Genomic DNA, 13,665 nt, shown 5'->3' with positions numbered 1-13,665 from the left:
TGCAGGAACTTGGCCTGTTTCTATTTGCCACTTAGAATAGTTATGTGCATTATATATAGACATAGCTGTCAACGTTTCCCTTTTTTAAAGGGAAATTCCCTTATTCCAAATAGGATTCCTTGCAAGAAAAGGGAAGAGTTGACAGCTATGTATATAGACTGAAAGAAAAAAGTGGCCTATAAGGTTTAGAAACAACCCAAATAATTTTACGTTGCATGTACACATAGGTCCCCCATTCTTTTTTCTATACGTGCTACTTCTTGATATGCAAGGTTCAGTCACTGATAGTTCTTGCTGCTTTATTTTCAGGGGTTCACAAATGTCACGAGTACGTTAAAAGCTTGTGATCCTGCTGAAATTTTGCCGTACTCTTATTTTTTAAAGAATCATGTTAAGTTCAAATGGGCACTGTAACTGCTTTAACTGAGAAGGCTGCGTTATCAGAATTAAATCAATGGGGTTGTATAGGGGATTGCAGTTTGCATGCTGCTGCCATGCAAACTTTATAATGTCTGTGAAGGGAAGGAGCCTTTAAAATTATCCAAAACAGGAAAGGGGGGGGGGGTCAGCCACTTCTAAAGTAAAAAAGGGAAACACAAACTCCAGCTTAATTTGGCTCAAGTTGCTGTTAAAATTGGATTTTTTTTCTAGAGCAATCTTGGTCGGCTGTAACAAGCTATTCCCATCTAGGCCAACTTAACATGAAAAGGAACTTAGCACTTAGGAGACACAACATGTGGCACAACGTACCACATGGGGCTGAGAAAGCTATTGGCAGGATGTGGGATTATGAGCACCTTTCTCCCATGTGTGAAATTTCCTCAGCACCACAGCCAATGAGCCCTGGCATTACATGTGACTGTCACTACCCTGGATGAAAAAGGAAACATATTGAATGTGCTCCTAAAGTAATTTTCAGTACCAGAAACCTTTGGGTTCTCAAAGGAAACTTAGAAGCAAACCCAATTTGGCAAACATCTGACTCAACACCAAATCACGTTTGTATGGAGCTGGAGAATGTACACACAATCCTAAAATGTGATATTCACACCTAAGCTCAGTTCCACTGAAAGCCAGGGAAGAGATAAGTACCTATCCCTCCAAGTAAGACTCACCTGCTTATAAAAAAGTATAAAAATGTTATACCAGGTGCAAAACTGATGAGCTAAAGATTTATAAAATGAATGCAAAGATCTAGGATTATTCAGAAAGGAATAAAAGGACTCGAGGCCATTATTTATATGGTTGCCCCAGCCACTCTGGGTGGCTTCCAGCAAAATATAAAAACACAATAAACATCAAGCATTAAAGACTTCCCTATACAGGGCTATGAGAGGGCATTCTACAGGGCAGGTGCCACTACCAAGAAGGCCCTCTGCCTGATAGTGTAATAAATACACTAGCCTGACAGAAGAGGGGCAGAAATTTGAATTTCCACATTGGGAATGGAGTGGGCTTGCCTCCTCGGTTTCCCAGCTGCACCTACAGCTACCAGGTTAGTGCTTAAATATAAGGCTAGAATTAGCACACAAAGCACTGATGAATGATCCCCCAATATAAAGGAGTTTGTGTGTGAATAGGCCATTGGTGTCACAATGAAAACATCTGGGCCAACTAACTCCTCTTTTTTTAAAAAAAGTTTTGATTATGCGACTAAGAAATGGTCATAGCGTTTCAAACTGCAGCCTATGAATGCATCTATAGGCTTTCTTGGGTTTAGAATCTAAATGTGTTATGTGAGTGTTTACCATTGTACGGAGAAAACAGGTGTTTCGCTTTAAAAGCCCATGAGTTGAAAAGCATGTTAATTTTGACATCAACTGTCAATGCATTATTAGCATTCTAAACATAGTCTCCAAAACAGAAGTCATTATTTCTGACTGGTAGAAACACTAATACTGCAGGGACTTTTTCTTAGTGACAAAAGGCCATTGGGGAATACACTCCCTCCATCCTGCAGCACAGAACATAAAATTTACCATGTAACTTGGGGAACACACATTGGCTATAAGTAATATGAAATCGAAATATGGAATAGACAGGAGGTTGGGTCTTTAGTGTTAAGACCAATATATGTTTTATTGTTTGCTAAGAAAATTATGTGTCTTTGGTTATTCCTGTGTGTAATTTGGTATTTGTGTTCTTTTCTTTTTTCTTGCTGTATCAATAAAAATCTTTAAAAAAAACAACAACAAAACTTGGGGAACACACAACTAACTTTCTGTTTCATTGTGCAACTTGAACCAAATCTAGGAGATTCCAGGCCCTCACGTACAACACACCACAAAACTTGCACTTAATTTTCCAAAGCATCACAAAAGAGGTTGGCTCTCAAAATCCACGACAGTTTCATTTCGCTGCAAGCAAACGTCTGCATCTCTTCTAAAGTACCCACGGAGATTAACGAATAAACATGCTCATCTTTGGAAAGGCTAGTTCAAAATGAACAAAACATACCTAACAAACCGAGCTGATAAAACAGTTTGGAAATGCAATAAGTATAACAACACTGCACACTTTAAAAAAAGAAAGCCATGCGTGTGAACGGAAACTGCATGCTTCCACCATTCCACTATTAGGGTTAAGTGGGTTTAGTTGCACCAATCCACTCTGGCGGGTTAAAAAAAAACAAAAGAGAGAGAACGTATAATACACAGGTAACACCCGAGAACTCACAAATAGTGTTCTATAGAGTGAGGTAGTATTTTCACAAAAGACTAGTCCCGATGCTCTCCTCTCTTTTAAGTATCCACACCCAAAGTTTCCTTCGTAGATACTCTTTAGGAAGATGGAAATGGAAGAAGAAAGCAGAGGGTTGTGGCAGAATGAATGCACAAGCAGCTTTACCATTAGCACAGTTAAGGAAAACAGTCAAAGGTGTCTGGAATTACAGACTGGCACCCACCAAAGGTACGTGTGTCATCATTTTTGCCATTTGTTGGTCTCACCTCACTAACACAGCAAAGTACCAGTAACTCCCCCCCCCCATTGTTTGCATGCTTCCATCTACAGTACCACTTGAGCAAATCATAGGACCTTTTACTTACGCATCCTTCTGCAAACGTGCTTAATCGCATTTGTATGTTTCACTGTAATTTATAGAGGGTGTTTTCATAATCCCAAACCGGCCCAATATCCGGCAACCGTGTATTAATAAAATTAATACAGTAGAAGGAGAATCCCTATACCATTTATCATCATCAAATCACTGTTTTGAAGCGTGTTAAAAAATAAAGGTGTGGGTGTGACTAAATCATTGGACAGATCCAAGTTCTATCTGGGCAAGAGAGAGGCTTCGATCTCTTCCAACAAAACTTTGAACACCTTTGGCAGATTACCGTGACCCTCTATGACAGGGATAGGAAACCTGTGATCCTTCCAAAGGGGGCTGGGGCCAATGGCAGCTGGATTCCAGCAACATCTGGATAGGTAGATTCCTCATCCTTTCACTATGGCTACACTCTTTCCTCAAGAGCTGTTCCCCCACCCTGATTACCTTACACATGTTTCTGATAGAGGAGACCCTTGAACGGTAAATTTGCTGGTAATACCACTTCCCCTACTACTTAAACAAGTAGCACACCATCAAGTAAACTTCAATTATGCTATGAGATCCTGTAAAGTCATATGCACTACCCACCCAGTTACTTATTAATATACATTGAACATCATGTCCCAATGGATTAGTTTATTTAAAAGTTTCACGTTTCTCCATGTAAAACTAAAAACTAAAAAAAAACCCTTTAAACCTGTAATGGAAAGGAAATAGAAAAACCACAATTTAATTTTTTTAAAGACATTGCACAACACTTTTCCAATCCCGGCCCCCCAAACACACCAGGAAAACGACCGTCGGCATTTTAGATTGCAACAAGTTACTTCTTTGGGTATCAATGATTGCAGAAAACTAAAATATTAGTGTAAAGATTGCACCCGGCAACCTTAATAACAGCACAGAAAATGTACCGTTGAGAAAATTAACTTTTAAACATATTGATGCATAGCACTGTTTCAAGTGTAAGAAGCAAGTACTCCAAGACCAATATCCATTTCTTACTTTGTCTTTAAAATATCACCAGAGATTAGCAAATCTGGGCCATTCCAGAATTCACTTCTGAAATTTGGTCTGCATGGCAGAAAACAGGGAGCAGGCAGACTCAAGGTCCTTAATAAGTTTGCCATCTCTTCAAAAGGCAGATATGAATGGAGTCAAGAAGGAGCAGTCTTTAGGTAAAGGGACCCCTGACCATTAGGTCCAGTCGTGACCAACTCTGGGGTTGCGGTGCTCATCTTGCTTTATTTGCCGAGGGAGCCGGTGTACAGCTTCCTGGTCATGTGGCCAGCATGACTAAGCCGCTTCTCGTGAACCAGAGCAGTGCACGGAAACGCCGTTTACCTTCCCGCTGGAGTGGTACCTATTCATCTACTTGCACTTTTGATGTGCTTTGGAACTGCTAGGTTGGCAGGAGCAGGGACTGAGCAACGGGAGCTCACCCTGTTGCAGGGATTCGAACTGCCGACCTTCTGATCGGCAAGTCCTAGGCTCTGTGCTTTAACCCACAGCGCCACCTGTGTCCCCTTTAACTCAGCCTAAAAAAATGACCAAGTCTATTACTCATTAACAGAGCAAGGGAACAACCTACAATGGAAGAGCGTCTACTCTTGGGAGAGTAGCAGCTCCCAACTGCCCAGCAGAAGTATACAGAAAAATAGCTGAAAGGCAACTGGATCTTGCTGCTCAGCTTCTCCCGCAGAAGATGGCACTGTCTGGTATATGCACAAACCTATCTTTGGGTCTTTGCAGCTTGTGGCTTCCAAGTGAAGCCTCCCTCCTGACAGAAGATACAGGTGCAGCTTGTTTCCTTCATTTTTCACGTCCCCCTTTTGGAAATGTTCCTTGAAAATCATCACTCCTGAAGAGCAGCATTATGGGCTCATTTTTTTAAAAAAAGCAATTCCTTGCCTTTGTAATTTCTCTTTTCATTCAGGGTTCCCTTTGTGCCCGAGAAGACCTCGTAAGACATACAGCCTAAATCAGGGAATTCTCTTATAAGGAATAATGGTATTAAGTTACAGACATCAAATGGTTGGCCTTGATCCAAATGAGTATAGGCAGGAGATCTGCACTTGCAGAATTATGGGTTTTTTTGTTCTGAAGCAAGTAGAGCCTATACTACTATATAGGAGCTGCTATTTGGAAGAAGTAAACAAAAGCTTTGTCTTATGTGCATACTCCCATGTTCACGAAACGGTGGCCAACTCCTAACAATGCCATAATAAAACAAGAAGCATGATCCTACACATGCTCGCTCAGCTACAGCTTGGCTCTCTGATTTTTTTTTGCTCCGTGATTCAAAAGATCTTCCATTCACAGAAGCAGAGTTTCGCTCAGCACAACTCTCCTTCTGTTCATGGAACAAAAGTCAGGACCCAAACCTGTCAGTATATGGAAACATCAAAGCTGCAGACACCCAGATTGTTGACATCACATGATGTGCCTATTTGTGGGAAAGAAGAATTTCCCAGGACGTTCACAGGCTGGATAAGTCTTTGTGAAGAGTGTAATTTGAAACCTTCCATTTGCGCATGTTCAGGAAGTTTGTCAGACGTGCTAGAAGAACTGAACTGAAAGGACGTGTTTTTCTGTAGTGCTGTAATGTCAGAAATAAACATCATGTAAATAGATTTCTGACTTATTTTCTTTCCCCTGTGGAAGCAGGAGAGAGGGGTTGTGCATTTTACCCACGCTTGGGAAAATGCCGCCTATCAAAATCTCCCTGGTCTGTCTGGATATCAGCCAGAGGAGGTTACCGGTAAGCAAGCTCCAAGGACAGTAAGAGGGGCCAGCCTCTATGGAGGGGGCTTGCAAACCGACAAAACCAACCAGTCTTACTAAGCATACCTAAGACTGCAGCCCTAACCATAGAAAAGCACAGATATAAGCCCCCAAAGTATCCATTCTTGAATCCAAGTGAATATACTTCTATTGGGCTTGGCACACTTTTCATAGGACTGCTCGTGCGTTTTCTTGCAAGGCTACAACTTTAATCAAAATCTTTTATAAGTTCTGAAAATGCAATTGGTAGACCAGCGCCGCAAACAGACTCAATCGCGATGTGTGTTTACTATAAAAAGATGCTAATGTTGCAGAATGCAGATGAAAATGTAATTAAAAACATGGCATAATGTGAGTTAGTGAGGCAAAGTGGCTTAGTAATAAGCAATGTGTGACAGAATAAAAAATGGGAATCACTCGAAGAGAAATACCATCACCGCAGAGAGACTTACTGGCAGATTTCTTGCGGAATCCAAATAGAGAATAAGCAATGCTGACGACAGGCCATCATTGGCTTGATCTTTATCAGCTCGAATGCTTTTTAGAACCTAAAGTGAGAGAGGCATAATTTAAAAGATATGTTCAAGTTAATTACCATATTTTCCCGTGTACGGTGGTACCTCAGGTTACATACGCTTCAGGTTACAGACTCTGCTAACCCAGAAATAGTGCTTCAGGTTAAGAACTTTGCTTCAGGATGAGAACAGAAATCGTGCTCCGGCGGTGCAGCAGCAGCAGGAAGCCCCATTAGCTAAAGTGGTGCTTCAGGTTAAGAACAGTTTCAGGTTAAGAATGGACCTCCGGAACGAATTAAGTTCTTAACCCAAGGTACCACTATATAAGTCTAGGTTTTTTCCTAAAAAATAATACCCAAAATTTGGGGGCGTCTTATGCACGGATAGATCTCCCCCCATTTTCTTAAATCCGAGTCCCCCAAAGTAAAGGGCGTCTTATACATAGGGGTGTCTTATAGTCAGGGAAATGTGGTATATTGCCGGGAGGGGGGGGGGGCTCTGTTGGAATGCCATGGTAAGACATGCACAAGTAACTGTGCGACTCAGAATCACACACGCCTCCATCCACCTCTGACATGGCTGAAGGAGGGTTCAGAACCATTTTTCTTTCTGCTTTCTGCTTTACCTGAACCAGGGACTGTGTTTAGCATATACTCTGAATCAATTCAAGCCAACTCTAAACCATGGCTTCTGTAGCTGGCTTCTGTATACCATGATCCCAGTCTGGACAAAACAGGAAGCCACAGTTTACGTAAAACAGAAAGTAAAAGCTTCTTAAGTCCTCTTCCTAGCTGCATGGAAGCCTGAGGGTCATTGTGGTTCTTGCACATGCAATAACAAACCATTGTTTATCAAGTAATATGACTTATGTGTGTGTATAGACCCAGGTCTTCGTTCTTATCTATATTGAGAACACCCTGTTTAAAGCTGCGAGACCATGTATTAAAAAGATACAACAAAATACCTGATCAAGATTCTCTGCAGTAGGCATCAATGTGAGCCATTCTAGTTTTAAATGCAATCTTCCTTTGGAAACTTCATCCAAAGTAAACCACTGCAGGCAAAGTAAATAAAAGATTGTGAGAAGCAAAGCCATCCACTAATAAGTCAACATATGACAGATTCCTGTTTCATGACATACTACTGGTACTTTGTGAAATGGCGCACTGACATAGCATAATGAAACTAACCAATAAAAACAGCTAAGTCAACATGATTCCCATTTACCTTTTACATTCAATCCATGCTCTAACACAACAATAAAAATGACTTCATGTTAAGACATTGTATAAACACTTCCTTACAAAAAACATTTTAAGCAACGACTAGCAGTGACTTCCACATGCTGTGACCATTCATGCCACAATTCTACGACTTTGGAATGTCTGCCGTCATAATAAATTGACACAGAGGAGAGATGGTGTTTCAATGGTTCCAGAGTGTTATAAAAATGTAGAAATCTGTTGCAGAGGGAGGCTGTAATCTTGGAAGGAAGGTCCATCAAAACTTTCAACATTTGAATCTGAAGTGTGATTAAGCACCATAGGCTGACCACCTCAGGGTATGAGCCCTGGTACACGCTTCCCACCAAAGAGCTGGTAGAGACTTACCTCATCTAAATGGCGCTCCTTTTCGACCTCAATTAGGTCTATCATTAGACTAGGAGAGAAACACATTAGAATAATATCATTATCTCTTCTGTAAGCTGTATAGTTGGAGGGATCAATGAAGTATTAAAAAGAATAGTGGGTTAATCTAATCATATTTATGCTATCCTTATAATAATTTATTATTGCTGTTGCAGGTATTGCTGTTGCAATAATTTATTACTGCTGTTGCAGGCAGGGACCATTTTGTGCGGAGGTTCTGGTCCTTGCCCCCACACAAGCCCTTCCTGCGTCCAAAAGGCTGTGTGTCAATTGGACATGCGCAAAATGGTCACAGCCTATAATAAAACAAACCAATGACCCCACTCTCACAAGCAGTTAAAAGGTCATAGAATGCCAAAGGCCTGGTTATAGAGAAACATTTTCACCAGGCACCTAAAATATAGAATGAAGGCGCCAGGCGAGCCTCCCTAGGAGGATCATTCCACAAACGGGGAGCCACCACAGAAAAGGCCCGTTCTCATGTTGCCACCCTCCAGACCTCTCATGGAGAAAGCACAGAAAAAAGTGCCTCAGATGATGACTGCAGAGTCTGGGTTGGTTCATATTGGGAGAAGAGGTCCATAAAGCATGAGAAGAATGAGAACAGCATCTAAGTTCTCATGGGGCAAGAAAGGAATTGGTAAGGATATATAAAGCAAAGGGTGAGTGCTTGTTAAGAGCTTTGAAGAAAATTGCCACATTTGCAATTGTTGTGGAAAAGACATAAATTAGGTCCTTGAACTGCGATAACACGGTGTTCTGGGGCAAACAACAGAGCATGGCTTCCATGAGGGCACATATGAGCTTTTTATGATTTATTCCTCAGGCAACGTATCAGGCAGCTAAAGCCAGATATATGTTACAATAGTAAAATCAATAGAGCATAAGAATTAGGTAGGAACATATTGTTACTTCTAACACTTACAACATTTATTTCTTTTCAGCGTGTAGGTATTTTTAAAATGCCATGCATGCATTATCATGGCATTTTGAAAAGGCAACTGTTCTGTGTATATGCCAATACTGCATTTGGAGATGTTAACTATTCTTCTTCAGGTTCTGCCGAGTTTAGCTTTCCCTCCCCTTTCCTTTACAGTTGTACCTCGGGTTACATACGCTTCAGGTTACAGACTCCGCTAACCCAGAAATAGTACCTCGGGTTAAGAACTTTGCTTCAGGATGAGAACAGAAATCGCATGACGATGGCGCAGCGGGAGGCCCCATTAGCTAAAGTGGCACCTCAGGTTAAGAACAGTTTCAGGTTAAGAATGGACCTCCGGAACAAATTAAGTTCTTAACCCGAGGTACCACTGCATAGAAAGAGGGATTCTGGCAGTGGCAAGCAAAGAGAAAACAAGGACTAAAAAATACTTAAAACACAGGAAGCATGGAATTTTATCTATTAACATTCAAATCAGAAGAAAGTACAAAAACAACTATTTTTTGCCAATATCATAAGTGTATCTTGCTTGGCATTTACCTTCCCAGGAAGTCATCCTTGTCTGGGTCTTCATCAAAGAGCTCAATCTCCAATTCCTGTCCTGGGTGCTCATACACTAAGGCCTGCAAATAAAGTAGTGAATAAGGTAACCTATTCAGCACAAACATCTGACATGGCTTTTAATGCGTCTACATTATACAAAATACCTATCACTACAAAATTATGTATAAGTAGAGAAATGCAGGATACGCACAGGTCTGATTACAAGGATGCTGATAAACCAATAGGATTTATTACTACCATATAGATTAAAAATGAATAACAAAAGAAAACTCTTTTACATCCTCACCTTTTTAGAATGAATTTTTTTTTTTACAAAGTTTGACTTCCAAACAAAGTGGCTTAGCAACACCACCCAGAAATTAACTCGTGTGTATTTAAGTTTTTCTCAGAGTAGAGCCACTGAATTTAATGGTGCTAAGTTAGTCTTGTCTATTATTATTATTACTATCATCATTGTTCACACGGCAGCAAACTATGACTTGGCATTATAAATGAACTAATCTGTTGTGCTGACAGCTGCAGTAGTCCATGTACCAGCAGCAGAAAAGAAACAAAAGGTGATTATCTCTCCATGTAAGAAAGATGTATACGGAATTAGCCCTCAAAGGCTCTATTCTAATGCCGTTTGAAGGCTGGGTACCGATATCGAACAGCAATTTTAAACTTTGTACCTCATAAACTTCGTTCCACTTTGGGTTGAGATTTTCTTTGATGACTTTGCTTTGGAAAATTTGATTACCCACACGAATGATTCCGTACGGGTCAGACTTCCCTTTAACAATTCCCTTTAGGTAAGTATCTTTTCCCTCAAGATCCTGAGCTTCAATGAAGTGTATCCTTAGTACACCCTGTCAAGATGCAAGAAATAGTTATCCATCATATAGTTTTCAACAATAAAGTATCAACACAAATTCTTTCCACTGCAGGATGACTGACCATCAACTTGACTGGATCAATCCTTATCAGTCCCTGGTCACAGGATTGCTCTGGGTTACCTGCATAGTACCGCAAGTCTACATAGTAGATTCTATTCTAAGGGCATGCATCTATGGCTGGTTGGTATATTCTGCCAATTTATGACAGAACAGAAAGCAAATTCATTATTATTTTGGATTATATTTCTTTAATCTAGATTTGTAGCCCAGTGCATGGCATAGCAGTACTAGATTCCAAAGAGTTGTTAAAGCCAGGTTTTCCCCCCTGGGGAAACGCAGAGGGACGCACACCTCTAAACATTTTGTGAATCTAAGTTTGGCCTCATTGAGGGGCAGTATTTCAACATGATTAGGAAAATGAGAGTACCTCTAAAAAACATTAAGAAAAAAAGCACTGGTTAAAGCTAAGCAGGTACAGACTTGATCAATCACCTGGTTGCACTCAGTCTCAAGATTTAAGTATCTGTGAAAAACTGCCTGCTCCTGTTAGTTTCTCTGGTTATCCAGAACATTCCAGAAATACCGTAATTTTGATCTATTTTTTCCACATATGAACTTTTGATATTGCTGCATTAGATTTTGTACTGCTTCATCATTTCAGAATTTTACCCAAAATAAGCATTAAGTTATGCAAACGGGAAAACCTAAGGTATGGAAACGAAGAATCATTAAAATATTTTTGTTCAAATATTGTCCATGACAGGGAAGGAAATTCCTAGCTTCACCTTGGAAGGCTAAACCCATCTGAAGTTACTGTCATATGCCCAGCATCCAGATTTTTAGGGTCTTCACAAATAGTGTTTATCAAACTTTCGCGAATCAGAATGGTTCTGCAAAGGTTACTCAAATGATACTGAGTTCACACTGTATTCTTTTATAATTTTATGCTAAAATTCTTACCTTTGGTATGGGGAAGCGCAACTGAGCAATCTGTACCTCACTGACGAGAGGAACAGTGATCCTGTTTGGAAGCACCAGGTAATTGGATATGATGTCTGATATTATAGTGTCTGATAAACCGCTATTGGGAAGAAAACGTAAGAGAAGTTATTTTAAGACATCTTGCCTTAGTTGCACTTTCGACACACTATCACTATTTAAACAGTTATTACATTTGCTGAAGCCACAGTTATTTATGCTTCTGTTAACATTGCAGGGTAAGGAATTTCAACTCCAGAGTGTAAATAAATTTCAGACAAACTGCCAACACAATTTCTCTTCCAACATTTCTTCATCTTCTAATTAAAAAGCGACAACCAGATTTATAGAGCGTACAGCAAATCTAGCTATAGATGCAGGCTGCAGAAATATTTGTTCAGCCCCATTTACACGTTGGTTAAAATTCTGGACTAGTTCCGTGGACTTCTTAAAATTCTTGGATTTTCCCTTTCATCTACATTCAGTTTTGTAAGAAAGCGTATATATAGAACTGACCCAAATAGCAAGATCATATGACCTGATTGTCTGGAGACATTTCAGTTAGGACTCCTGGCTTTTTGTTTTGTTTTAATGAAGTCTGGAGGAAATCTATCTATCTATCTATCTATCTATCTATCTATATCTATGATGAGTGGTAGTAGAACTCCTCCTACAAATTATCCTTTCACCCTGAACCATTTCCATAAGTGCAATTTGACAGACTAAGCGCTATTTGCTTTCAGGGTCTCTGCCAGATTTTGGTCAGTCCTTGACCAATACACTCTACATAAGACCCCATCCCTCATCCCCAGACACCCTTCTAGGGGTCTACCTCCTCACAACATGAGGTACAAAGGCTCTTGTCAATGGGATCCCTGCTTTGAATTAGTTCCCGCAACAACTGCCTTGACACCAGCCCTGCTTCCTTGGATCAGAGAGTGCTATACATTTGAATTTACTACACTTGCATTATCATCAGTCTTTCCCTAGATGTACCATATTAACTCAAGTCTAATGCGCACCTCAGTTTTCAGAACCTTGAAAACAAAAAATATATTGCTGGCAAATGCAGATGTGCCATCGAATCCAATACGCACCTCAATTTTTGCAGCCTAATTTGGCCAAAAAAGGTGAGCATCAGATTCAAGTAAATACGGTACGTAAGATTCATCCACCACTTAAGAGAGCCTACAATGATGCCAAAATGGAAACACTGAAGTTTCCAGAGTTAACAACGTGGATCCCAAGCACTGTTACCTTCAATGGCCACAAGATGGAAACAGTAGCTCAGAATAAGGGGCAGGAATAAGAGGCTTTGTATAAACATTATTCATTCTTCTCCGGGTTGCCTTAATTATTTACTATAAAATACCGTTGAATAGAAAATAAGGCCCATTGCTCCAAGTTATTGTTTCATCATATATTGATGAAACTGATGATAGCTTAAAGTAATCAACATACAAAAGTTAATTACGGTATTTTTTGCTGTATAAGACTCACTTTTTCCCTCCTAAAAAGTAAGGGGAACTGTGTGTGCATCTTATGGAGCGAATGCAGGCTGCGCAGCTATCCCAGAAGCCAGAACAGCAAGAGGGATTGCTGCTTTCACTGCGTAGTGATCCACTAGTTGTTCTGGCTTCTGAGATTCAGAATATTTTTTTTCTTGTTTTCCTCCTCCAAAAACCAGGTGCGTCTTGTGGTCTAGTGTGTCTTATAGAGTGAAAAATACGGTACTTTGCTTTTCTAAGGGGTAAAGGTAAAGGTAAAGGGACCCCTGACCATTAGGTCCAGTCGTGACCGACTCTGGGGTTGTGGCGCTCATCTCGCTTTATTGGCCGAGGGAGCCGGCGTACAGCTTCTGGATCATGTGGCCAGCATGACTAAGCCGCTTCTGGCGAACCAGAGCAGCGCACAGAAATGCTGTTTACCTTCCTGCTGGAGCAGTACCTATTTATCTACCTGCACTTTGACGTGCTTTCGAACTGCTAGGTTGGCAGGAGCAGGGACCGAGCAACGGGAGCTCACCCTGTTGCAGGGATTCGAACCGCCGACCGTCTGATCGGCAAGTCCTAGGCTCTGCGGTTTAACCCACAGCGAAACAGCACATGACATGCACCACTAAGGTGACTGAACTTGGAGCTTGTGAGCATGTGGATGCCACACAATAATGAACTGATCCAAACTCATAGAATCACAGTATTGTAGAGCTGGAAGGGACACTGAGGGTCATCTAGTCCAACCCCCTGCAATGCAGGAATCTTTTGCCCAATGTTGGGCTCAAACTCACGACCCTGAGATTAAGAGTCTC

At 40.8% G+C, this 13,665-nt stretch overlaps 1 protein-coding gene across 4 annotated transcripts in view; it reads right to left on the bottom strand.

The window, feature by feature from the left end:
- Positions 1 to 13,665, bottom strand: part of ESYT2 (extended synaptotagmin 2) — a 68,896-nt gene that overhangs the window by 17,022 nt on the left and 38,209 nt on the right. For 2 of the 4 annotated variants that reach the window (XM_083406197.1, XM_083406198.1), the window contains exons 8-14: positions 11,340 to 11,460; positions 10,176 to 10,352; positions 9,481 to 9,563; positions 7,962 to 8,010; positions 7,316 to 7,405; positions 6,289 to 6,384; positions 2,677 to 2,778 (exon numbers count right to left, since the gene is read on the bottom strand). In XM_083406197.1, the coding sequence (XP_083262323.1) occupies positions 2,677 to 2,778; positions 6,289 to 6,384; positions 7,316 to 7,405; positions 7,962 to 8,010; positions 9,481 to 9,563; positions 10,176 to 10,352; positions 11,340 to 11,460 (718 nt within the window). The remainder of the gene's footprint in view (positions 1 to 2,676; positions 2,779 to 6,288; positions 6,385 to 7,315; positions 7,406 to 7,961; positions 8,011 to 9,480; positions 9,564 to 10,175; positions 10,353 to 11,339; positions 11,461 to 13,665) is intronic. The other 2 variants (XM_083406199.1, XM_083406200.1) reach the window with 1 other exon arrangement.

The sequence above is a fragment of the Podarcis tiliguerta genome (assembly GCF_965153285.1).
Source record: "Podarcis tiliguerta genome assembly, chromosome: 12".
Lineage (NCBI taxonomy): Eukaryota > Metazoa > Chordata > Lepidosauria > Squamata > Lacertidae > Podarcis > Podarcis tiliguerta.
This window is presented reverse-complemented; position numbering and strand designations above follow the sequence as displayed.